This window comes from Pholcus phalangioides, unplaced genomic scaffold (assembly GCF_987345545.1).
Source record: "Pholcus phalangioides strain wild (caught in Gottingen) unplaced genomic scaffold, Ppha-v1.0 ptg000015l_1, whole genome shotgun sequence".
Taxonomy (NCBI): domain Eukaryota; kingdom Metazoa; phylum Arthropoda; class Arachnida; order Araneae; family Pholcidae; genus Pholcus; species Pholcus phalangioides.
Window position 1 is genome coordinate 32,281,832 of NW_028301608.1, and position 26,211 is coordinate 32,308,042.

General features: G+C 36.6%; 1 protein-coding gene across 1 annotated transcript; it reads left to right on the forward strand.

Annotated features, from left to right (window-relative positions):
• Positions 1-6,373: 6,373 nt before the first annotated feature.
• Positions 6,374-25,268, forward strand: LOC149075828 (acid-sensing ion channel 4-A-like). The gene is made up of 9 exons (XM_089242149.1): positions 6,374-6,849; positions 6,999-7,062; positions 8,964-9,050; positions 9,767-9,918; positions 10,079-10,194; positions 12,597-12,757; positions 15,935-16,033; positions 22,568-22,682; positions 25,189-25,268. The coding sequence occupies exons 1-9, from the start codon at positions 6,374-6,376 to the stop codon at positions 25,266-25,268; spliced, it is 1,350 nt and encodes a 449-aa protein (XP_089098275.1).
• The last annotated feature ends 943 nt before the right edge of the window (positions 25,269-26,211 follow it).

Below are 26,211 nucleotides of genomic sequence, written 5' to 3' on the forward strand. Positions count from 1 at the left end.
TCTTATGTCACAAAAGTTTATAGATTCTTGTTTTTTGTGTATAACTTTTGTAGCACGTAGTGTAATGAAATACAATTTTTCACAGAAAGGGAAAAGCATTTTTTTTTTCAGTAACATAGAAAGCATTTTTCACAAAATAATAGAAATTGTATTTATAATCGATAATTTGTTGAAATAAAGTTTTCCAAATGTTTATGGAAACTATTGAATACATGCAGATTTGAAATGGCTAAACAATCACGACGGAAGGCTTGAAATCTATAAATGCAGTAGGATATAATAAGTTGCGGGAGAATCTATTGTTTACAAGACGGCAAAAGCGACGTCGCTTACTGTGGACGAGATTAACAAACTTCTGAGGTAACGGAAGTTGTGCAAAGTAAGCCAGTAAGCCTATTAAATATTTTTCGAAGGTCTTAAATCGTTGCAAAAAGCATAATTTACCCTGTTTTAGCCAGTGATACGCCTTACTATCAAAAATCGCGTTCTGGAAGACCTCGATATACGACTTCACACGATGAGAGGTTGATAAAAAGAAAATGTTGTCTAACTAGGTGATGTTTGCTTGTGGAATTGCTTGGGCCTGTGGTTTGGATATATCGCCAGATACGGCTTTAACAAGAATTAAAAAGCAAAAAAAAAATGGTTCTATGGTGCATATGAAAATTTTCTGTCAAAGTTTGGTCGTAGCGACGGACTAACATCATAGTGGTGGTCGGCTGAAGTTGGTTTTCTGTGGTTCCTAACTTCAAGGCGTAAATGCGAGCCGATCTCCCCGTTAAAAAGTCTCGCCACAGAGAGCAACAGGCCTACAACGAAACAATTATTCAATCATTACACTTCAGTCACAGTTAGAAAAATTGATGGCAGATGGAAGCACTACACACAACAAGCATTATACAGGACAAAACTTCACGTAGGTTCGTTACACATGCACGCATATTCTAACATGTACCCAATTCGTTTGAAGTTCCGCAGAGGAATATGTACGATGTGCACGTATGGTTCAGCAGCAGTATAGTAGCCCTGTCGAAGCACCACATTCAAACACACAGTACACCACATTTCGAGAGGTTAGAGTGGATTCACGTAGCTTATACAGAGGCAAATGGATCAGGGTTATTTTCAGTGACAGAAAGAAATGCAACTTAGACGTTCTTGATGCATGTACAAAGTATTGTGATCATTTGAGGAAAAAGCTAAGCTCATACTTGAGCAGACCTCAGGGTGGAGGTTCTATGATAGTATGGGCGTCCTCCACATTCACTATATACACATCTTTAGCAATCTTATTTTAGATAGGAGACAGAGCGCACAAAAATACATAGATACTAGAAAATCATTTCATTCTTTTTGGTTAAATTTCGGGGTGGGGGGAAAGGGGAGAGCAGAACTGGTATTTTTCAGCATCACAATGCTCCCATGCATATGTCCAACGTTGCGAAAACCCGAAAACCTATTTCAAAATGAAAAATGTGACTCTCCTTGACTGGCCACAGATGAGCCCAGATCTCGAACCGATGGAAAATGTGTTGAGCATAATGACCCATGAAGTCTACTCCAATAGGAGGCAGTTCAACTCAATCAACGCCTTGAAGCATGCCGTAGAAACTGCTGAATGGCACAATTCGGGCCTTACAACTCCTAAAAAGTTGAAATCTTTTAATGGAAGATATAATATCGGTCAAAACAATGATAAGTTTGTAATTAATACGCGTTTGTCAGAAATATTGTAATGCATTTGATAATTCTATAAACTTTTGGGACAGCCTTCATTTGTATTTGTTTTTTACTTCATATAATTTTTTTCTTCTTCTTTCAAATGAGATGTTGAATGGCAATCGCAACTGGTCTGTAATAAAATATTTTTCGCACATTCATGCATTTATTTTCATTCGTCTGAAAAAAAAAAACCTTTTCTGAGATCCTATAAATTTTTTGGACAGAGTGTAATGTGATCAATGATACTGTATATCTTGTAGAAATGGTTTCCAATGTTAAAACCAAAAATTATTGGATCGTCGAATATTATTTGGAAATGTGTAAATATGTTACAGTAAATTTTGTCACTGAATAGACACAAATTTTCATTTACGCTAATTGCGCATATGTTACGGCAAATGTGATAAATCTGTGATTATACATAATCGCCGGTTATTATGCATAATAAACAACCGTCTCGGTAAGATTGATGAATTTTCCTACATTTATCACTTTTACCGGTGATTATTCATAACTCCCGAATGAAGTTGGTAAGTATGATAGATATGAAAGAAATCATCCGGAAATATCACTTAAATTCAACTATTTATTGGTTTCTCCCGTACGTGACGGTTGCACTACACATATTTTGCCATAAAAATTAAATTAAAGTAATTGTTATAAGTATAATAACTTATAAATAATTATCAGCCTTGTAATAATAACTTAAGGAGATCTGTCAGTATACCGTGGGTCACTTAAGGGATGTGAAACTGAACCACGGATCACTTAAGTTATCGGTTAATATGCAGCTCAGTTCATTTTTTACAAAATTCGGTATGAGGTCACGAGCCACATTAGATTACTACACCAAGGGCCATTTTGGACCGTGGGCCATAGGTTGAGCACGTATACTGTACATAATGAATACTCCAAACGAAAGAAATAAAAGTAATTTTATCATATTAATAGTGATGAGGTTTTTATTTCTCGAAATAATAAAGTGATATGCTGTGTAACTATTAGGTCATCCAGGAAGTTCTGAGTGTTTTTGGTAGACACATGTTTCAAACAGCTGGTGAAGTTTTCATCATACGGCAAGGTCTCGTTTAATGTCTATCAACCGAGTCCTCTATTAACCGAGACACGTGGCCAAACCAAGGCCGACTAGTCACGTATACCTTCCAGCGTGGTTCAAGACGAATAAGGAAACACCTGTCAAACTTGCGATTTAAAAATGGTTGTACAAAATTCAATTCACTTTCATTTTCTCCCATTAATTTCCTTTGGCTATCGCGGTGGAGGGGGGGGGGGGGAAAGGGGCCACGATAAATTGAAAGTCCCCACGAAGCCCGCGAGCCACTGACTCATATGTGAAGATATTTCTTTTATTACCAATTTCGATTAGTTCTGAAATCACATCTTCTACAAATTCTGAAAAAAGCTTTATAATAAATTATTTCTTTCAATTATTCTGCAATTTAAATCTGTAATTATTTCTTTCAATAATTCTCAGATTATTTCTTTCAATAATTCTCAGATTATTTCTTTCAATAATTCTCAGATTATTTCTTTCAATAATTCTCAGATTATTTCTTTCAATAATTCTCAGATTATTTCTTTCAATAATTCTCAGATTATTTCTTTCAATAATTCTCAGATTATTTCTTTCAATAATTCTCAGATTATTTCTTTCAATAATTCTCAGATTATTTCTTTCAATAATTCTCAGATTATTTCTTTCAATAATTCTCAGATTATTTCTTTCAATAATTCTCAGATTATTTCTTTCAATAATTCTCAGATTATTTCTTTCGATGGGTCTTTAAATTTTTTCTTTCTGTCATTGGTTCTGAAATAATATTTTTCACTAATTCTGGAATTATTTATTTCAGAAATTCCAAACAATTATTTCTCTCAATAATTGTGGAATTATTCTTCTATTCATAAGGCATTTTTATAAATTCTGAAATAATTTCTCTAAAATAGTTTCAACAATTCTAAAGTAATTCTAAAATAATTTCAGTTTATTTTCCCATCGAACATCATTGATTGTACAACAGTTTACAATTTTATATGTAACATACACTGTCACCTCTGTCAAATTTGTCCACCGCATTCTCTTGTATATAGGTTTCGGCTAAGCAATATCGAATAACTAAATAAATAATTTCAAAATAATTTCTATAATTTCAAAATAATTTCTATAATTTCAAAATAATTTCTATAATTTCAAAATAATTTCTATATTTTAATTTTTCATTCATTAATCTATGATGAATGAATGAATTTTTTTTCATTAATCAAGCGCCTTTAATTACGCCTTTCCGAAACAATTTCGTATAAAAATTCTGAATTTTTGTTTCGATAAGGAAAAAAGTCAGCATCCTTCCCAACTTCAGCAAACCCATAGGATTCTATAATTTACACGAAGCTTCAATCGCCCCGCACCATACCATCGCCTCAGGGGACGGTACTTTCTTTCTTTCTTTGCAACTGAGAGCGCAAACAACACAACCAACTCTATAGCAGAAGGCTTCCGCGCGAAGATCGTGACGTCACTGATCATCATCTCACCTATAGCCATTGGATACCCGATGGATTGGATACCATGTTTACCCTTTTTTGTAGAATATCCAATGGCTATAGGTGAGATGACCTTCTTGAGTGATGTCACTAGCTTCGCTCGGAGGTTTTGCTTTGGAGGTTTCGCTCTTCGCTTTTTGCTATAGACGGTGTTGGCACAACTCAGGTCTATTGCCATGGGCAATTTACTACCTGGTGAGTTGTGCCGGGAGTGTGAGTGTGTGGGCCTAACAATCTGAGTGCGTATATATTGTTGTGTCTGATTTTTCAGTTCTGCCATCTATATTTCAGAGAAGTGAGTGAAGTTTAATGATTTAATATTTTAACTTTGTGGGCCTGTTGCTCTCAGTGGCGAGACATTTTTAACGGAGAGATACGCTCGCAATTGCGTCTCGGAAGTTCGGAACCACAGAAAACCAACTTTAGCCGATCACCGCTGTGGTGCCAGTGGGGTTAGAACTCGGGACCTGCCGATGCGATGCGGGCGATACTGCCCACTTTGAGGAAACACGTTCCTCGTATTAGACGTTGGAGTACGCCTTTGGGTATCAAAATCCCCACATTCTCTCTATTTTTTTGTAAATGTTTTATGGTATGGCATAAATGGCATAAAAATGTTTTATGAACTTTCGATACCAGGTCGTAATTACACTTTTGTTTGCAATGATAAAAGAGAAGATGAAATGCAAACATTTCAATTTTCATTGAAATGCAAAAAACAGTTCGGACGTCATGCTCCTTGTAGCCAATAATAATATAGGTTTCGTTACCCAATTTTTCGATGATCTGGAAAAATCGAAAAACCTTGAACTCGTGAGAAGACGTTTTAGGTGAATTTCAATTACGTAAGTAGGTTGGCGGAAATTCGAGGGAGAATTATATGTATTCTGTTTTTTTACTTTCTCTTTTGTATTCCGTCTTGATCATAATTCGATTGCAACTGTCGTTTCCCATACGTGAAATTAATTTCGTGGCCATCAATTTTGATTTTGACACGATGACGTTTACATCAAATATAACCCTTCAAAGTCATTCTGCATTTTTATTTTAATGAAAACGATGGCGTGTTTCATTTCAGAATCGATGCGCAAAATTCTTTTTTGTCGCCATTAGGCTGTATATAAAAAAAGAAAAGGTAATTTAACGAACAAAAAAAAACTGCTCTCATTTTCTTCATCGAATGCAGACCATTTGTGTGATATTTACTTCTTTTCCGTTTTGATCCTTTTTCGCCGTACTTAATGCCCTTGAACACAGTACCCGGCTTTTAGTAGTGTCCATAAAGTCGTGAAACTGACACGAGTGGCCGAAAAGCTGTCTGGTGACCACTTTACGATTTTTTTTCCCATTTGACTGAATGAATACGCGTTTTTACGAGGTGCATAATTCCATTCTTTTTAACGATTTTTCGTGTAGGAGGCTAATTTTTGTTTACTTAGATTTTCTCCTTGTGTTTATGGGCCATGTTTGATGTAAGGGGCGTGTGGTACGTCGAGAACAATGGTTTTTACAAGAATCAATCGATTATTCTGCTTCTGTTGACTTTGATGGACAGATGTAGTGAGGTGATGGACATTTCACTTGAGGTTGAGTTGTAGGTAACACATTTCAGTCCAAGTATGTAGAATTATAACGGTAATACCAGTTAACTTTATATACCATAAAGTTACTAATTGGAAGTGTCACAAATCACAAAACTGTCGCAATAGGATATTTAACAATAGTGAGTTGTTTTTATATTCCTGACCATACACTTTCTTTTATTTCACTCCCACTTTGAATAGTGAAAAGCGAAGTTGATGACTAGAAAGATGCAGGTAGTTGCATTTTAAGTGGGTCCAATTGTCCATTTCTAGTAGGAGTTGTCGAAGATCGAATCTGGCTTTCGACTGATTCAAGAAATTTGATTAATTTCAGGCTCACAATGATTACACATATTTTACATGCCTTGAAAAAGAGTTTTAAACAATCAAAGGCATAGTATTTAACCATTTCAATCGAAAGCCATTGATTCATCTACAAATGCAACATCATAAGTAGCCATAATAATTTTTTGTGCTGATAAAAATTCTCAATACACCAAACCATGAGCAACAAAGTGGAGCTCCATATCATCCACCACGGCTGTAGAAAGCCGTACTGTTCTACGAGAGCGAATAACAGTAATATCAGCTTGGTGTACGACTCATGGGACGAATTTTATAAGAGCAACGGTTCCTGGAATCACGAAATCCCGACGAAGAAGTGCAGACCGAGGAAGAGGTTGCATCATACGAGTGGTGAAAATACGGATGCGAAGAAAAACGAGGGCATCTTGAAGTTTTTCAGGACAGCCTTGAGCAACTCGTCGATATCTGGAGTGAACTATATTGCCGCTTCTTCAAGAAGCTCGCTATCTCGAGCGGTTTGGTTCCTGGTGTTGATCTCTTGCCTCTGCGGATTCGGTTACCAAGCGTTCAAATTCGCTGCACTTTACAGAAGTCGCCCCAGCATCGTCCTCACGCAGATAGAGAACGATGGCGATACCGAATTCCCAGCTGTAACGGTCTGCAACATGAATAGGTGAGGATATTTATTTAACATGGGTTTTTTGATGTTGCTGTTGTTTTTTCGATAGTAAATTTTAGTCGTACAAATCTCATGCCGTTTTTCGTCGAAGCTTGAATGTATTTTTGATCAGGACACAGTCATTTACTGCATGTATTTTCCAGGATACGAAAGAGCGTTTATTGCGGCCACTTTCCAGAGCGGTGTGAAGGGAAATACGATGAAGTGGTAAATTCATAGTAAATTTTTGTGTCAAAGCTTTTCAATTGTTAGTTTGCACGATTTATTCACCTAATTTACTCACATAAATTGAAAAATCAGATTTTAATCTAACTTTAAAAATCAATTGGGAAAAGAAGCATTAGTGTTATTTTAGAAACTCTGCAGAAAAGTCTTCGCTGGGAAGTGTTTAGAGCAGTAATTTCTCAACCTTTCTGAATGCAAGAAGCAGTGAAATATCTGAAACAATTCGACGGACCACATGTGTCCCGTATTACGGGACATTTCTGTATTTTTAGTGGTTCTGAATTTTTTTAAATACATTTGTCTCGTTTTTTCAACGATGTTTGTTTAAATTTATAATCTTCACTAACATCGTTAATAAACAACATTTTTATAACTTATGATAATATTTTGGGTATAAATACAAATATTCATCTCACGGTGTCAAATTAAACTTTTTTCCTCAATTTCTCAGCAATTTTAACTAAAATTGGGGATTTTGCTGACTTATGGCAATGTTTTTCAGGACAATTGGCGACGTACCGTATTTTATAGTAATCAGGCCATTTGAATGTTTTTCCAAAAAATTTTTTTGTTTACTGTGATTTGTAGCAACCTTTTATTTCTCCATCCTCTACCTTTTTTTTACAGTAATTGGCAAATTTGTCGTAAAATAGCAAATTTGGGCTGTAAATTTGTTCGTGTCCGGAAAATTCACCGCCAGCAATTCACCTCCGGAAAATTCACCGACCAACAATTCACCACCATGCAATTCACCGCTAGGAAATCCCGTATTTAGGATCGCAATTTCCCGCATTTTCCTTGATGAGGTATAATGAACATAAGTATGCAGGCATCATTTTTTCATGGTGAATAAAATGAAAAAGTAAAAATTTGGACGTTTAGAGTCTGTGGTGGGCTTCCTGTATAGCGAATTTATAGAGTGTAAAAAAAGATTTGTCTTGGGCCACCGTACTAGATCCCTGCCATGCCTACCCATGAAGGTCGGTCATGGTGCTTAAAGCATTGAGAATGGATGCTTGTTTCGTACTCAGGAGATATTTACCGACAACTCAGACGAACACCCTGTGATTCTATGATTCGCATCATGATTATTTTAATTTCAGTCACAGCGCTTGTATGGGTGCTTTTCTTCTGGTGATGGTTACAATAAAATCTCTTGATTCATGAATATGTCTCCCAATAGGCTCACGGGACACCAACCTGGTGGTTACGCATATACTCTGGGGCCATCTTGAGAGCATATTGGGCATTCCGGCAAATAATGTTCAGGTGCCCCTACCTGGTTGAAATTCAGTCTACAGTTTACATACTTTCTTTCCTCTTGAAAATTATACTGCCGGATGTCAAATAATCATTAGACTCTCCTATGCATCCGAGGCAACCCCCCTCCCACCGCGGATAAGGTGCATGAATTGAAAAAAATATCGAGAGTCCACGCTTATCACTATAAGAAATATTCAAAATATCCATTCTCGAAGACAAATGGGGGGGGGGGGGTTAAATCTTTTGCAATAGTTCATTTGAATTCTTACAGGTCAGAAAACCTGTAAATAAAATTCCAATTTTTGACTGACACTTTCCCCTCCATTATGAATTTATAGTGTGAAAAACAAAAAAAAATGTTTTCCCCGGGGGGGGGGGGGTCCGGGATTTAGCACTGTCAGCCTTACTCTATTTGTGGGGCGATGCGGGGACATCAGTTCCATCGTGGAAGCCCCTTCCACGATAAGATCTGGCACAATGATTTATGGCAATAAATCTGTATATTAAGTGGTGGTGCCCAAGTCCTCTTTCATTTTGCCCTGGAGCTATGATGCTGCTGAGACAGCAGTAGGGACACTTTTTTTTGGATAAGTATTCAAAAATTTGTTTGAGTTCCTTAGAACAGGATCATTACCATCAAGGGTTTCACAGAACAGTCTTATCAAGGGTACCACGAGATGCTTTACGTTGAAAACCCCGGCACTAATGTATGTAGACATAAAATAAATTAGAGAATTAATTAACAGCAATTCCGAAATCAACGGAGGAGGGGTTAATCGAGCTGACTGCTTCTGAAATAGAAGCGATATCCCATGGGGATGTTTGAGATTGAGAAGTAGAAGCTAAGTTCACTATGGGCAACATAACAAGGGCTTCATAAGTTTGAATTGGCCATGGAGTGTTTCCACGAAATGGACCCATCTGTGGTAAGTTTATCAGATGTAGAAAAATTGGTAGAGGAATCCTTGTTACTAAATTGTAAAAGATTAACTGAAATGCGGAAGAAACGGCTAACGGACATCATGTTGTTCTTTCAGAAAACATCGCCTAGATCCACTGGACCTCCCTCCCCCCCGTTCCACTTTTCCTCCACAAAGCTGATACTGCATAAACGAGATGCCTAAAAAAACATAAGTTTATGAAGTTTGTGTTATTCACGGATTTTCCGTATTCGTGGCCATCCCCGGAGCGTAAACCCCCGCAAATACCGAGGGACGACTGTATACCAATTCCTTCAATTTTTATGGATATTTAAACTATTTGCGAATTCATGGGACACCCTGTACATCTCAGCGGCTTATTTAACAGAAATTATGGCAATCTATTTGCAGATTCTTATTTTTCAAGATATAAAACAGTAATTATAGTTTCATATTGTAACAAATGTACATTTATTTAAGCTTTAAATGTGACATAATTACAGGTGATTACCCAGGATGAGGTAATGAGCATAATGCATCATCTTCTGAAAACGAATCATTCAGAAATGAAGCGAGATTTCGGCCATGGTGAGGACATGATACTCAGCTGCGTCTTTAATGGCCGTCCACCAGTTGGTGAGGATGAATGTAAAAAGTAAGACGCAAAATAATCTTTGTCCCAGAGGTTGCACGAACTCGATAACTTCTATCTCTCACTATTATCATTCAGTTTTTCGTAATCAAAATCATAAGAAATACATTTTTGTTACATTTTTTCACGCATTGAATTTTAATTAAACCATTAATTTCTGCAGCAACTTGGGGTACTATTTCGATCCAGATTTTGGGAACTGTTTCAAGATACCGAGTGTAAACAGCAAGGGTCAGGTCTTGCAGGCTAGCGAAGCCGATTTCTGGCAAGAAGAAAACGGTAAGTTTCTGGTTATTCAATCAGTGCTGCTGTAAAGGCGGGCTTTCCTAAAAGAGCAACCCAATAGAACACTGGTCTTTTGTCAAAGAAGTTACCGATATCTATTCAGTAGTATTTCCAAAAGTGGTCTTAAAATAGAAAGAGAGTATGAGATAGAAAGCTCCCGGGAAGGGGAGGGGATGGTGAGTATACTACCACATCCCTAAACACATTCTAATCAAATCAAATAGATCAAAATTAATTAAATCAATTTTTCCAATAGCTTCCACTCAAGCATTCCCAAAAATTGAAGCCATTTTTTGCATCCGCAGATTGCTTCACATTTAGTTTTTCCTCCCCGTACAATTATTCATTGGAACAACCTTTCATTAAATTCTGTAGACTGTACTTCAATCTCTGATTTTGCATGTAGCTTCAATCACCAATGTCAAATCCCATCGCAGCAACCTGTCAACCAACTCGACAATATAAAGTCACAATGCATGAACTTCTATTAAAATATTTCAATGGAAGTTCGTTTGGTACGTTCAACATTTTTATCCAGTTCTGTTGAAATTGCCATTGTTTTGTTAACTGAAAAACGTTTTCTTCTCAGATGACCCGCCCCAAGACATAGCACAAACTTAAGAAGTAATTTTTGCATGCACAAACTTAAGCATGCGGATATCACAATGTTTTATGATATCGGTTATTCCAGTGTTTCTGAAAGTGTCAAAGACGGATTAAGGTCGTTTGATGCCCGGGCGCAGAAAAAAATATTGCCCCCCCCCCCCTAAATTAGAAAAATGGGTAAAGTTGGGTGTTGACGGGCAATACAGAAGTTGGGGTCCAGGGCGTCCGCCCGATGCACCCACCGTTACATTCACCTGATAATTGATAACTTACTTAATAATAACTGATAACTTGATCCGCCTCTGCAAAGTGTGAGTCGTGCCGAGTTGGAGGCATTGATTTGTTTGCCCATTTGTGAAATGCGCAATGCGAGAATTTTATGCCGAGTCCTGCCCTCAAGGACGCCTTGAAGTGGTTCTTTTATAAGTGAAAATATCTACTAAACTATTCGGTAGCAGCAGATGAGGCTTTAGTGCGTCCATTACTCGAAAAAGGAATCGATTCCTACTCCACCTTTTTTTGTTCATCTCAAAAGAAGAGTGGGAAGGTCCAATCTGGAAGTCAAATCTGTGGATTGCGGTTTTGGGTGACGAAAAATACAAAAAAAAAAAGAGAAAAAATTAAGGACTGAAACGAATTCGTTACATCAAGAGTTTTTATTCGTTAATACTTGTACTACTAATTAACTTGATTTTGTATTTATGATTATTTTTGTGTTTGAATTTATGTATATATATATATTTTCCCATGTAACGTTTGTATCAGTTTTTAATTTTTTTTTCATGATCATAACCCCAGTATTGGCAGCCATTTGCCTCTTGGGTAGTGTTATTTTTGCGAATGTAACTGTTATATTAATAAAATAAATTGAAATTGAAATAGGGGTTTAATCTTTACTTTCATCAGAATTGCATAGAGAAATTCGTTAAATCGAAGAATTGGTTATATCGGGGTCCGGCTGTATTTTCAGCCGTGATACGTGTTTTAGTGCAAATCGCACCTTTTTATGTCAATTGGTTGCATTTGTTATAACAATTATAGTTATTATTGTTATAATTATTTTTATAATTACAAAAGTCGTGCAACATCTTTTCTCACCCCTTTTTGTAATTCAGCAAGTCCGCAATGTATTGTCTCTCGCATTGTTGTAGCTCGGCAACGCCGTATTTCTTCAAAAATAATCACCCAATTAAAAAAAAAAAAATCATAACTATTCAGCTTTTAATCTGTGTTGATCGAATAATGTATAGGTAGAACGAGGGAAATCTCGAGTTTCACGCAGTTGCCGACAGGTAGCGCCAACGCTCTTCTTTCGGCCGCCACTCTGAAGATTGGCTTTTCCCACAGTGAGAAACCGATTCGGATGACCATTTTCCAGCCGGACGGGGCACCACACTAGAGCTTGGACGTTCGAGAATTTTTGAACAATCACATTCCTAAACGATAGATCGGCCGTACGAGACCTGACGATTCAGTTAAACATCACTGATCTCCAAGATTGCAGGACCTCACAGCGTACGATTTCTTCTTGTGGGGGGTTTATAAAAGACCCCCCCCCCCCCCTCCAGCTACAATAACCGAACTGAAGATACGCATAACAGCAGCCGTGGAAGCAGTGGATGCAAACATGCTCGCGAAAGACTACCGTATAGACATATGCGGTAAATGTTCATAATGCGGTCCATGTTCAATATTTTTCTTAATATACGCACTACAAATCGGGATATTCTTTTTGAAACACCCTGTACAGTAATTTTTTTAGTGATGAAGTTATTTGGTTTCGATTTCAGATATGTCGATCCTTCTGTTTACCGAACCGGAGGAATTCACGGATGCGATCAGATCTTCGGGTCTTCAAATGACATTACACTTAGGAAAATCATTCCCGGACATACATACCGAAGGAGTAGCGATCGAAGCCGGAAACGCCTATAATTTGGCTGTTCAAAGGGTAAGCAAAAGGAAAAAAAATCAAATGAAAATTTTCTGATTCTGTATCATTTTCATAACAAAGACAAAAAAAAAATATATATATAAATGCAGAAAAACTTGATTTTACACTTGAGATTACTTGACAACATATACATACATATCATATAGAACGTTTTACAAAAAGTATCCGGAATGAGAATAAACATCATATAGGCCAGTGGTTCTCAACCTGGGGTCATATGGCCCCCCTTACGGTCCTGGGATATTCTAGGGGGGCCACGGGAGAAAATCAGAAGAAAGGTGATCCACGACAGGTGCTGAAGGGAGTTATAGAGAGCTGTGATTAGAAAAGGTTTAAAAGTGAAACATGGTTGAAAAATATTACTGCTTTCAGAATTCATCAGATCCGTCCATAGAACCAGGGGTATCTTAACCCTTGGGTCTATGTGGGCATGATCCGTGTCTTCATGTCTATATGGGATTTGGTACTATGATTTTCATATGTAAGCTGTTATTTCCAGATAAGTATGGAGGGCCGCCAAAGCAACATTTGATGAGCTGAGAGGGTCGATTTATCGTGCATGTTCGTTTGATCGTGCAGTATTTTACACAGACCATTTTTTACCATATAATTTGACTCCTGGGAGGGATGATAATCCACTATTTTTGAATCCGTGCTTAGCCAGGATTCCAGAGATTGATTTGATTTATTAAAATTCCATTCATAAGAAAAAAAATAGAAAGTATCTCACTCTTGAATGAGGGTAGAGGGGGGCCCTGGATAGGACGGGGGGGGGGGCACGAGAAAAAAGTGTGATCCATAGGGGGGACATGAGCTGAAAAAGGTTAAGAAACACTGATATAGGCGATATTTAAATTAAAATAAAATATGAGAAATAATTTTGAAAAAGTAAGAACCGTAGCCGGTCAATTTGTCGCACTCAACTCGTCGCGCTCAACTCGTCGCGCCTCAATTTGTCGCGGTACAAATTCGTCGCAGTACAAATTTGTCGCAGCTCCAATTCGTCGCGATACAAATTTGTCGCAGTGTCAATTCGTCGCGATACAAATTTGTCGCAGTGTCAATTCGTCGCAATACAAATTTGTCGCAGTGTCAATTCATCGCAATACAAATTCGTCGCAGCTCCAATTCGTAGCTGTACAAGTTTTCCGCCGTGTCAATTCGTCGTGACGTCAATTTATATATTACAGTGCAGAATCAGGGCTAGTGTGTGTAGCCAGCCTATCAGCCTATGCCGCTTCTGCTTCTTTGCATCAGGGGAAAGCGAATATTGGAAGCAAATATTTGCGAATGACTATTGGGCCAAGATTGACACGAGTGTGGCTCTGGCTTAGCCAAAAAAAAAAAAAAAAAAAAATAATAATAATAATAATAATTTCTTTTTTCATATCGCAAAAGGTATCTCGTAATGTTCCATTTTCCGAGATATCGGATTCAAATTCTCAAATTCAAAAGTTTTACCACATTTAATGTGCGAAAATTACTTTAAAAAATTTGTTTCGGAAATATGGCAAAAATTAGTAATTTAAATCAACAAAATATTGGTGAAGTTTTATCCTAATGTCACTGGGAAAATTTCATGCAGTGGTTGTACCATGAAGAGAAGCGCAATTTTTACTAATTGAAGGGTTCGGACGAATAATGGTCTATGTTACATTTTAGCTGAATCGGATTTTTGAATGTTCCTTTTAGCTTATGTTACTGGTTCCTTAAGCTAGTTCCAGCAGAAATCCACACATATTATGTGGATGCGATGCCATTTTAAACAGCTGCAATCGTCAGTTCTATACAGGCTTCCTTGCTTTACGCGGTATCGCTATAACGCGATTTTTAAATTTGATTTTAGGAATTCCAACCTGCAAAATTCGGCTTGGAGTTTAACTTTAATCCTGGAAAAGTGTCTTGCAAATATTGAAGATATGTTATAGTTAAATCTCCTTTGACGATGAAATACCTGCGATTTAACAACGCCATGAGAAATTTAATCTAAAAAAGTGGTTCCTTCTTCGAGAAAGGAAACAGCCCCACTCACTAGAATCAATCAGAAGTAGTGAAGATAGGAAAAAATATCAATTTTTATTCATTCATACCGCCCAAATTCCCGAGATTCGTTCATAAGTTTGAGTAATTAATTAATTTAAAAAAAAAGTTATTTTGCTGTTGGGTTCAATTTTTTAAAATTCTTCTCTGAAGAACCCCCACTCCCCCCCTCCCCATCCTTATCTTTCCCATGTTAAGTTTAACTCTCTTTACGTGATTTCGTCTCCCGCGATTATTTTGCGGAACCAATTAATCGCGTTAAAGCGATGGACACCTGTAATTGGAACAACGGTCTATGTTGCCTTTGTTTCTCAGTTACTTTCCCAGACGGAAAAAACGACCCATCTAGGCCTATCTCTTAAGCCAATTTCCCTTTTTCATCGCTTTTGATCCGAATTTTATAATTATCTCTCGGATTGGAAATCACGAAATCTTCTGGAAATTGCCACCTATTTTCAAGAAGACCTTTATTTCCCGATTGCGAGCTGATAAACGCTTCCCCCTCCAAAAAATAAAATAATAATGATAATAAAAAAAAAAAAACAAGGAAGAGGGAAAAACTATCGTTTTCTCCAAGAATCTTCCCCCCCCCCGCTCCCCTTCTTCTATCAGACTATGAACAAAAGCTGACTCCATCCATTGACGGGACGGGGGTGGGGAGAAAAACATGTTATCAGGGGGGACTGTTGTACACAGCTAGCTGGGCTCGACAATGCCGAAATGAGAGCGTCTTAAGAATCTGAGATATCTCGGGATTGTCGCTGTAAAGGTTAATTGCGTGTCAAGGAAAATTTGAAAAAAAAAGAAGACATGGACCGTTATTCGTTCGAACCTTTCAATTGACATATTTGCTAAATGAATTTCAAGTTTTATATTTCTCCAATTATTTTATTTTGTGAAATGATATATCACTATCTCAGTTAAATTTTTCTCGTTCTGCTGATGATTTTTCACATTATATTCGAATGCTGAACTAAATTGCAGAGTTTTTATTTCTTTTGGAAACTCTCGTGAAACAAACTGCGTGCCATACATAATATGGCTATTGTAACTGCTTTCTAATTTTTGCAAACATAAACTATTGAAATAGAATTAGTATTAGTTTCATTCGATTTTATCTTTTGTTTGGAACAGACATCGGTAAATCTCCTCCCATTGCCATACAAAACGAACTGCACCGATTTCTTCAAATTACCCTGGAGTCCACCTAATGGCATGAAGATGACAGCAAGGGTGAGTATGATTGAATGAAGAAAACAAAATCGCGGAAGCTTATTACTATGAGTCAGTCATAGATGATGAATTAACTAAATCTGGGGTTTTCAATGCATGCTCGCGCGCCGAATTTTCTGTAAAATAAATGTGATTTATGGCACTGTTCTTCAACCGGTTCACGGAACTCAATTTCGCCCGACAGATCTCTCTCATTTTTTTTTTTGCTGGTTCTCAAATTATTTCTCTTATTTATGGTATTCATTTTTTGCGGTTCGTAAGTTATGCTATTACTTAATGTTCCGTTAAGAGAATAGCAGTATTAGAATTCTGGGTGTCTCGCGGTTTCTCCAGTATTAGAATTCAAATGCAAAAAAAAGTTTGTACTTGAACTCTTCAAAGGCAGCTACTAATTTAAATTAAAAACATGCGATAATTAAAAAACAGCCGTAATTATACTTTAAAAAGGTGTCGTTTTTAGCGAACAAATGAAAATTTTTTGATTATAATACAATTATTTACAGGCATTTTCTTTTCTTTTTTATTTCTTTGCAAAAAAAATACTAAATTTCCGATTTTGAAACTATTTATTTTTTCGAAATTTCGATTTTTATTTGCGAAATTCACGTATCCGTAAGCATGACATTCACTCAGCATCTCCCCAGTGTTTTTGCTAAAGGTTTATATATTTTTTTTATTTTGAACCAGGAGGAGTAAGTTAAATTCATGTTACTTTTTCTCGATGGACACTTGAAATTGAAGGACATAAAAAAAAAGAAATCGTGTATAGTGGTGCTATATAGTTTCAAAATGACGGAAGTCAAGTTGTTAAGTCGATGAAGCATCCGTCTTTTGTTCGCGAGCGTGAACATGAACAAAACAAGAGAAAAGATTCACGAGTCCGTTTCAAACGACGGTCATTTCCTGTTCCTCATTTGACTTCTCGTCTACGCGTTCCTTCCCTAATAACGGGTTACTCCGAATATAACCACTTTAACGAAAATAACCTACAAAGAAATTATTTCGTCCTACTCTAAATATAGTAAATATCTCTCGTGAATCGCCATATTAACATCTTTTCATTATAGATATTATGCAATATTATTTTAACTTTTAACATTTTCATAATCTTTACCTCCTTTGTGGGCCATTTCTCCCTCTTTCGAATTTCTTAATTTTTGTTTTGTGATTTATTATAGTTCTAGTTGTTTTATTTGTATATATACACTCATGTCCATAAATTAAGGATAATGCCAGCTCCGGCAAATAAAGGTTCAGAAACAAAACAAACGTTACTTATTCATAAAGCCCATTTATTAAACAAAAGATAAAGAACAAAAACGATGGTGTATGTATGATACCATTCATAAAAACTACGATTTTTGCTCCCTGGAGCAATTGTAAAAAATATCTCCTTTACAGAGAGCAAATATCTCCTTTTCGGAGAGCAATGCATCTCCGAACTTCCGGTACACATGTAGGATGCGGTTGACGGGCTGCAACTCGTCGGCCAAGCATGTCCCTATGGGATTCAAGTCAGGTGAGAATGCTGGCCATTCCATACGGGTTATATCCTCAGATTCAAGGCATTCGTTTACGATGTTTGCTCGGTGAGGACGGGCGTTGTCATCCATAAACACAAATTCTGCGCCCATGGCACCCTTAAACAAACGTGCATGTTGTGTCCCGATAAATTTGGGCTTTCATGGTTCCGTTTTGAACATGCAGATCTGATCTGGAACCCAGTATAATTCCACCCCAAACGAGCAATGCTGCACCACCGTAACGGTGTCGTTCAATGATGCTGTCTTGGTGGTAAGGGGTACCTGGCGTTCTCCATATGAAAGTCCGACGTGAATCAGACTGCAAGCTAAACCTGTGCTCGTCGGAAAACATCACACAAGCCCACTGTGACGATGTCCACATTGCATGTTCTCTACTCCAGGCTAATCGCTGCCGACAGTGAGTTGCCGTGAGCGGATCACATCTGACAGGCCTGCGAGCATATAGACCAATATCTTCCAAACGTCTGTACACGGTTTGCCTTGAAACTGTGGTACCAGTGGCTGCAGATAGCTGACGAGACAGGTAGGATGCTGTGCTCCGTCTGCTTCTTTTGGCAGTTACTGCCAAATACCGGTCTTCATTCGGCGTTGTAACTCGGGAGCGACCTGTACTGTAACGTCTACTGACATTTCCGTTATCTTGGAATCGTTGCCAAAGCCTAGAGATGACACTTTGGGCAATTCCAAGTTCCTCGGATAATTCCATCTGAGTACGCCCACATTCCAGGCGGCCGATAATTCTACCACGTAAAAAATCATCCACATGCGTCCTCTGTGTCATAACTATTCGCTTATGGCACTGAGCACCTTACAGAACTCTTGTGAACAATTTCACTTCTTTGCCACCATTCCTTATATACCCCCCCCCCTCTTCGTCTATGTGTGTAATAATTCTACAGGTGAAATTTTTACTTTAGATTTCGATTTCCGTGTGATTCTGAATTATCCTTAATTTATGGACATGAATGTATATAATTAAACCACAAAAGGTAACTTATGATGTTGCGCTCCATCATGACACAGATATTTACTCGGTATGTGAACACGCAAATATACATACACCGCATACAATACAGAAGCGTAAGCAGGAAAGAACAGCAATAATAAAAATACTGTGTACGTGGGGGATATGTAAATAATTACAACATATACAGTAGCGCTCAAATGTCTTTAGACAAATGCAATAATGTTTGTAGTCCCAGTTTTCATTTGCATGCACTGCCCTGATCTCGACATACGGGTAAAACAGAAGGAAGATACTTATCGACACCTGGTAGCTGAAATTTGTTCGTTTGGCGTTAGTGAGATTTTATTGTCTAATTTTTGTTTTTGGGCAGATCGAAAGAGTTTTTGACAAATACAGTTTAATCAAATATGGAAGTAACTAATTCTTAATTAATATGAATTTATAGAAGGATTATGCAGAACACATAATGAAAACGTTAAAACAAAAAATTTAGGTGGATTTTTTGTGAGAACCGTAATTAAGGCTTTAAGTAAGGGATGAAACCAATCTTAAGTGGCAAGTAGTTTTGGTATTTCAAGACAGTTCATAAGTTTGAGGAACCATACCATGTTCAATAATCTCATGAACATGTAAACAGCAATTTTCTCACAATCAGACCAGAGAAAAGAACAGGTAGGACAGACAGAACAATCAAAATGCAAGCTTCGAAATGTTCACTAGGCAAAAAACCTGATGAATTTAATTCGAAACACGGACTGAATGCACTGTAAGGGGTCATTCAAGTATTACGTCATCGTCAATGGGGGTGGGGTTTCCGATTTGCCGACTTTTGATGACAAGGGGGGAGGGGGGGGGTTGGATAATGCTTACGTCATCGACCACCCTTTATGAAAATATGAGTTAGGATTCAGAGGGGCAGAGCTGATGACGAAATTTTGCTTACAAGGGGGGGGGAGGAGGGGGCAAAAAATGGCTAAAAATTTGCTTACGTAATACTTGAACGGCTCCTAAGTATATCACTTGTAAAACTTCGGCTTGTATGGTTGTCTTCAAAGTGGGGTAACTGAGAGGGAAAATTATGTCTATCCTCCTATTGACAACAGGAACAATCCAGGGTATAAATAGGTTGATACAGTGATACCTCGGCTAATGAAGATGATTCGTTCCGGAATCGCGTTCGTTAGTCGAAATCTTCGTAAGCCGAAACGTGATTCCCGATATGTTTCTGTGCAAAATAAGTCGTTCCAGGTACTGCTCAAGATTCGAAAATTCAACAATAATTTTATTAAAACATCAAGAAACACTGTGTATATATATATATGTGTGTGTGTGTGTGATGCATATATACAGCGCAATATTTTATATACATATATAACTGAAGAAGGCTAAGACGAACAGCTTCAAAATTAGATAAATGAAAATTTACAGGTAGATGAGATATTGGAGATGTTTTTATTTTACACTGGGTTGTGTCCACACAATCCAGTCGAGTTCGTAGGTGTCCCCCATCCATTTGTGAGTAGGTCAGCTCATTTCTGTGTCTGATACATGAAGATAGAACAGGTAAGTTAATAGAATGTCCAAACTGTTCAATGGGATACTAAAAGTCTTGCACTGAAAAACACGTACTCTGAAAATATATGCTACTTTTTTTTCAAAATACATTTCCTATTAGCTGAATTTTTCATTTTACATGAAATGGTTCAAAAACTTTCAGAAAGAAAAGTGGAAATACATCTGGAAAACTATTCCGTGGTGGACATCCATCAATAAATCAAGCTCGAGTGACAGTTAGCTCTGATGTTATAAGTGCTAAAATTCAGCTTACGGCACGCCGTTTTATATTAGTGCGTGCAATCTAACGTGAAGTCTGTTTCTGTGTAACACTTATTATTTGAAGTACTATCATCTCCCATCACATCCATATCACCGAAAATGTTCGTTTACCGAGGCAGAAAAATCACAAAAAAAATCTTCGTTAGCCGAGATATCACTGTATATATAATACACATATGAGGTATTACAGGTTCTTATAGGCAGTTATAAGTTAAAAGGAAAATTGTTAAGGTCTCTCTCTCTTACTGAAAACGTCTGAAAACTGTACTGAGAAGTACTGAAAACTTCTCTTACACGAAGGCAAAAGTGGAGATGCTTCTCTGCTATCGGTGTTTCATTCTTCCTTCTTGGAAAAAAAAAACCACAAGGGACAGGTTTCGTTACAAAAATGTATTCCATAACCACGTCTTCTTTTACGACGTGACACGCGCCGCGATTACCGATATTCCAGCACGACAATGACCATAAATATAGCTCAAAAGTTGTTAGACATTACCTGAAGGCAATTAAATAGGAGTTATATGGGTGTCGAAGTCAGCGCTATAACTTGAATGCCATCAAGCGTTTAAGGATAGAGTTCAGTGGACGGGTAGGAGCCAGAAATTATCTGAACTCGATGGGTTTTTTTTCAATTGATAGAAACTGACATGGGAAAAGCTCATTGTGTGTTCGTGCAAAAGAAAAGTAATTATGCAATCGAACGGTTTTCCAATGAAGAGTTGACTTATTCTACTTTATTATAATGCCTTTAACATGACGGATTTGACTATTTACTAGTTTGTTTGTGTTAAAAGACTTTTGACCCAACATAGAAGTGGTAACATTTTTTTCTGATTTTACAAAGTGTAGATAAGAAATTTTTGAGTCACAACATAATGTAATGAGATTCAATTTTTGGGTTTCATACTATAGATTTCATTAAAAAAAATGTAAACATGAAATTTGTAGATAAAATTATTGTTGTCCAAAGACTTTTGAGCGCTACTGTATGTATAAAAATTATCGGAACGGATGCGAATAAAGGAATACCAGTAAAGGAAATTGTTTTCATTTTACTGAACATATCGGGGTTTAATAAATGTATGGGGAGAGACTCTTCCCCCCCCCCCCCTAAAAATTCACCATTTTCAGGAGTCACCCAATGATTACATTCATACAATGACAAGGAAAAACTATTATGGGGGAAATACACTTCTCAAAAGCGTATTCGATGAAAGCGTAGGTGAAAATTATAGATCCCACGGCCCACGAATAGGTCACCGCTTTTAGTACTACTACTACTACTACTAAACCAGACATGCACTTCGTCCATATTCCTCTGCGGAACTTCTAATTAATTGGTACATTTTGAAATGCGTGTGTACGTATAGTAAACCTTCTGTTTGTTTCTATGTAATGCTTGTTATGTGTAGTGCCGCCATCTGCAATCAATTTTTTTTGAACTGTGAGTTTTTTTCTCAACTCATAGTGTAATGAATGAATAATTATACCGTTTTAGGTCTGTTGCTCTTTTACTCTCTGACGCTTTTAAAAAATTTACATAGGCGTCTAAGATTTTCTTTGTGTAGTTACTAAATTGCAGGCTGAGAGCAGCACAAAATGTTTGGAATTTAGAATAGCATATCCACCAACATGAAAGAGGGTCACCTAACAGCTGGCTGATGCGAAGATATATTTTGAAAAGAGAGAAAATTCAACTGCTTCTTCGGGGAGGCGAACCCACGTCCTTTCACTTTCCGGGTGAACGCACTAGACTACAGAGACAACGAATATCTCAATCTTTCTTTGGAGCTCGTGTGCACTGAACGAGACCTAACTCAGGCCAAAGCTCACTATGCCCTGAAAAAATCAAAAGAAGCATTATTTTGTACCTTTTTTCTCTGATAAAAAAATTTTTGGTGCCTAAAAATTTTTTCTGGCGTCTAGGTTTATTGTGCGATTTGTCAAGCCCTGGCTTAAATTGTAATTATTTTTATAATACCGTGATTAGTTTTCATTTTGTTCGTGGATAAATAAGTTGATATCTGACTACATGTGAAATTTTCAATAACTATCAATCTAATAATATGCTTTTAAATTTATATATCAATCATGCTGAATAACTAAATGTTTATGTTAGGTGGACAAATTTATTGACGTTTAACTGAACTCATAAATTACCACAGTAATGTATTCGTTATGTTTCAGATGTGCACTGTAGGCTGTTCTCAACATCACCAGTTGAGTAAGTGCGGATACGTAACGAGAGACCTCAGCATATTTTACGAATTCCTACCGTGGAATTCGAATAATATTACTACAGGTAGAATACCATATTTTTGTAATTTCAATATTTTTTGCTAATGAAATATGTAAATCATACGCTTTTTCGAAACTGTTACGAACACTCTAAAGAAAAATGGAAACCGATTCAGACATCAATCTCGTATCTGTAAGCAAACAAACTTTTCTTTATAAAATGACGGAGATCTATTAAATATTGCTTTCCATTTTCCTTCACAATATCATTTCGCGTATAAAATTAATTAGCAATGGGCAGTACAGTAATTTTACGCAGAACAAAAAGTAGTTTGTCTTACGAGACAGTTACAGCAGAGTGCAGCAGCTACCAATGATGGCTTGTACTCGTTTAAGGCGCTAGACCATAGTTTCCCAAACTTTTTGTTCCATCGCCCCCTTCATCAGAAATGTTTGCTCACATCACCCCCAATTCAAGTAAACCCATAGGGTCCTATATTAAATCAGTAGGTTCTCTCGCCCCCTTGGGTCATTCCATCGCCCACTTTGGGAAACACTGCGCTAGACAGCTGGAATTTACGTGTTTTGGATGGGTTTTTCTCATTAGTTTCCAAGCTCACATAAGTCAAATATTTCAATCATTTTAAGCGTGAATATTTATTTCTCGCGGTTATGATAAATCAGGGGTGTCCAACTTCTCTCTGTTCGAGGGCCAACATAATGATTAGAAGCGGTGTCGCGGGCCGCACCACAGGGGACAAAAAACTTCGGTATATAATATATAAGCCGCATGCACAAGGGGAGAGAACTCCAGTCATGTAAACCGCAGACATCGCGGACCAAAAATATTTTGACAGGATTTATCAACTAATTACCTAAACTATTCATTTAATTTAATATTAATTATAAATAATTATTAATAAATTATTAACTGAACTCTTCATTTTTTGGGAAAGAGTATTTATATGTTGTCTCATAGACAGTGAAATCAGCACAGAAAAAATGTTAATAGCTTCAGCGTTTACTACAATTTCTTACCAGACCAGGCTCAAATGTTTGTCCCCTACGCTAAGCTCCCAGGGCTGATGGTGGGATTACAGACAGCCTAGGAAGGTGTATTTACTGTATGTCAGAAAGTACAAAAGGTCAGTAAGTAAGTAAAAGATTGGGCCGCTTCCGGCCTCTCACTGGATATAATTTTTGAAGAGATTTTGTCAAAGTTGGGAGATACACTCCGCAAGTCCGCAAAACGGTTTTTTTGACCTAAAAAACAATTTTAAGGTTGACACATCTGGGAGGTGCTGCCGTGCCTCCGCCAAGTCGAGCAAAACAAGCACGGTCGTAACATCCTTTTTTGGAAGCAACTTAGACACTTTTGGGACCTCCATATCTCTGTAATGAAGTTACTCAGAGAATTTAAACTTGGTATATCTAGAATATTTTACAAATTCAATCAAACTTCTGAATTTCACTTTTGTTTGGGGGGGGGGGGGGCTTGAGAGGGCATTCGAACAAGATGCCGAATTTGAGGGAAGAGCAGTCAAGGAAATTCCATCAAAAATATTTCATGTAAAAAATGAAGCCAAGTCTCGAGATTCTTTGACAGTAAAGTCGTGATATCTGATGTAGATCCAAGTCAAATGCTGTTGTCAACTGTGAAACATTTTGGAACTTGGCAATTACACAGCACATATTACACCTTGCCATGTCATGTAAAAATAAATAAACGTTGTAAATACAGATTTTCTTACATAAACAGTATTTGATGGAATTTGATTAATGGCGTGACTAATAAAACTTGACCGATTGTGCAAGAAAATCTGCCACTGTTACTTCTACTGTTACTCCAGCAGTAGGTTTTTGAAATCAATCGTGTGACTTGTGTGTTTAAAGAGGTTTCGTGTTTGCGTGCTAAAATTACAAATTGTTTTTGTCAAATCAAAGTAATTTTTGTTTCTACGTTAACCGCAATTTCGTCGTCAATCGAAACTAATATCAAAAAATATAATAGTTTTTCATTTTGTTGCTTGCGACACGTAGCCCGCTGTTGGCCACCACTGTTCTAAGTAAATAACTAGTGTATCTTTGCATTTTTAATTTAAAGTTTGATCAGAAAATTTAAATACCATGTAATGTTTCTACACGTTCGAATGAAATAAACGAAGACAAATTAATCGGCTTTGAATCGATCATAAGTGTTATTATTATAATATTATTATTGGATATCATGAAAATTTAATATGAAGTATGTGATATTTGAATAGCATATTTAAATTTCCCACATGTTATAAAACTCGATGACATCAGATAAAACATTTAATTTATTATCAAGTTAACGTTATGGGAATTATTTCGCCCCCCCCCTTAATTTTTTTACTTTAATTTCTTAACCTTCCTCTCATTAATTAAGTAATTAGTTTCAAGTTTGCTATTTTAAATGGTTCTCACTCGATTGTTTTAGAGTTAAATGTACTGTGATGATTTTTTAATACTAAATTACACTTTCCTTGAATGTCATAGGAATTAAATCCATGTAAAAATATCTTATATTACATAATTTTATGCGTTAGAGCAAAAAAAATGCGCCGTCGAAGAAGAAAAGAACAGTAAGACCTACTGTAGGCAGATTTGTGGAGTACCTTGTAGGTAAGATTCTGTGCTTAAAGTACATCTATTCAAAATTCACGCGTAAATTTTGATATAACATGCAAGATGTGAATTTTTATGTAAATTTCACTGCCCTACTGCCATATAAGTTTTGCATATGTATTATGTACTTATAATTTTATTTGCTCATTGTATTTTGTTGTTCATACTAATTTTCTTAGTATTTAACATCATTGGTAATTTTCTTGACTCCTTGATAATATTTTCTCTTTTCCTATTATTATTTTATTGTGTACTTGTACAGCAATAACAATTTCAATTTGGAAAGAAAAAAACATTATTAATGCAAATAAGACGCATTTGTCACGGTAAATGCGTTTACTATACATACTCACAAAGCATTTTGGTAAGTTTGATAAATTTCCCTTTTACCGGTGATTACGCATAGTATCCAACCGTCGTTGGTAAATCGAATAGGTACTAAAAAATTTTACTTTTATCGGTGATTATGTATAATATCCAAGCGTCGCGATTTATCAAACATGATAAATCGTACTATATGATATACTATACATGATAATTCATACATGGATTGTATCATTATATCGGGGTCCAGCTATATTCATCGCATGATAAACTCATTTGGAATAATTTTCATATTTATGAAATTCATCAATTTTACTAGGGTATTGTGCATAATCACAAATAAAGGAGATAAGTTTAAAAGCGATAAATTCATTAAATTTACCAAGATGATTGGTATCATCTATGATTGATATAATTGATCATATCAATTACCAGATGATTGATCTATTCTATTCTATTCAATTCTAACGTTGCTGTGCATAATAACCAGTTATTATGCACAGCAACCGATTTATCACATTTTCCGTAGAAAAGATATCCAATGAGCTTTAAATGCGGTTTCTGAATAATTTTTGAAAACATTTTCTGCATTGTCAAAATAATGTCGAAAAATAATAAAT

Bases quoted from the DNA above. Each gene is read 5' to 3' on its own strand.
- LOC149075828 (XM_089242149.1), top strand. From the start codon at position 6,374: ATGAGCAACAAAGTGGAGCTCCATATCATCCACCACGGCTGTAGAAAG. The intron at 9,919-10,078 runs GTAAGACGCAAA...TAATTTCTGCAG, and splicing joins GGTGAGGATGAATGTAAAAA to CAACTTGGGGTACTATTTCG. The intron at 10,195-12,596 runs GTAAGTTTCTGG...TTTCGATTTCAG, and splicing joins TTTCTGGCAAGAAGAAAACG to ATATGTCGATCCTTCTGTTT.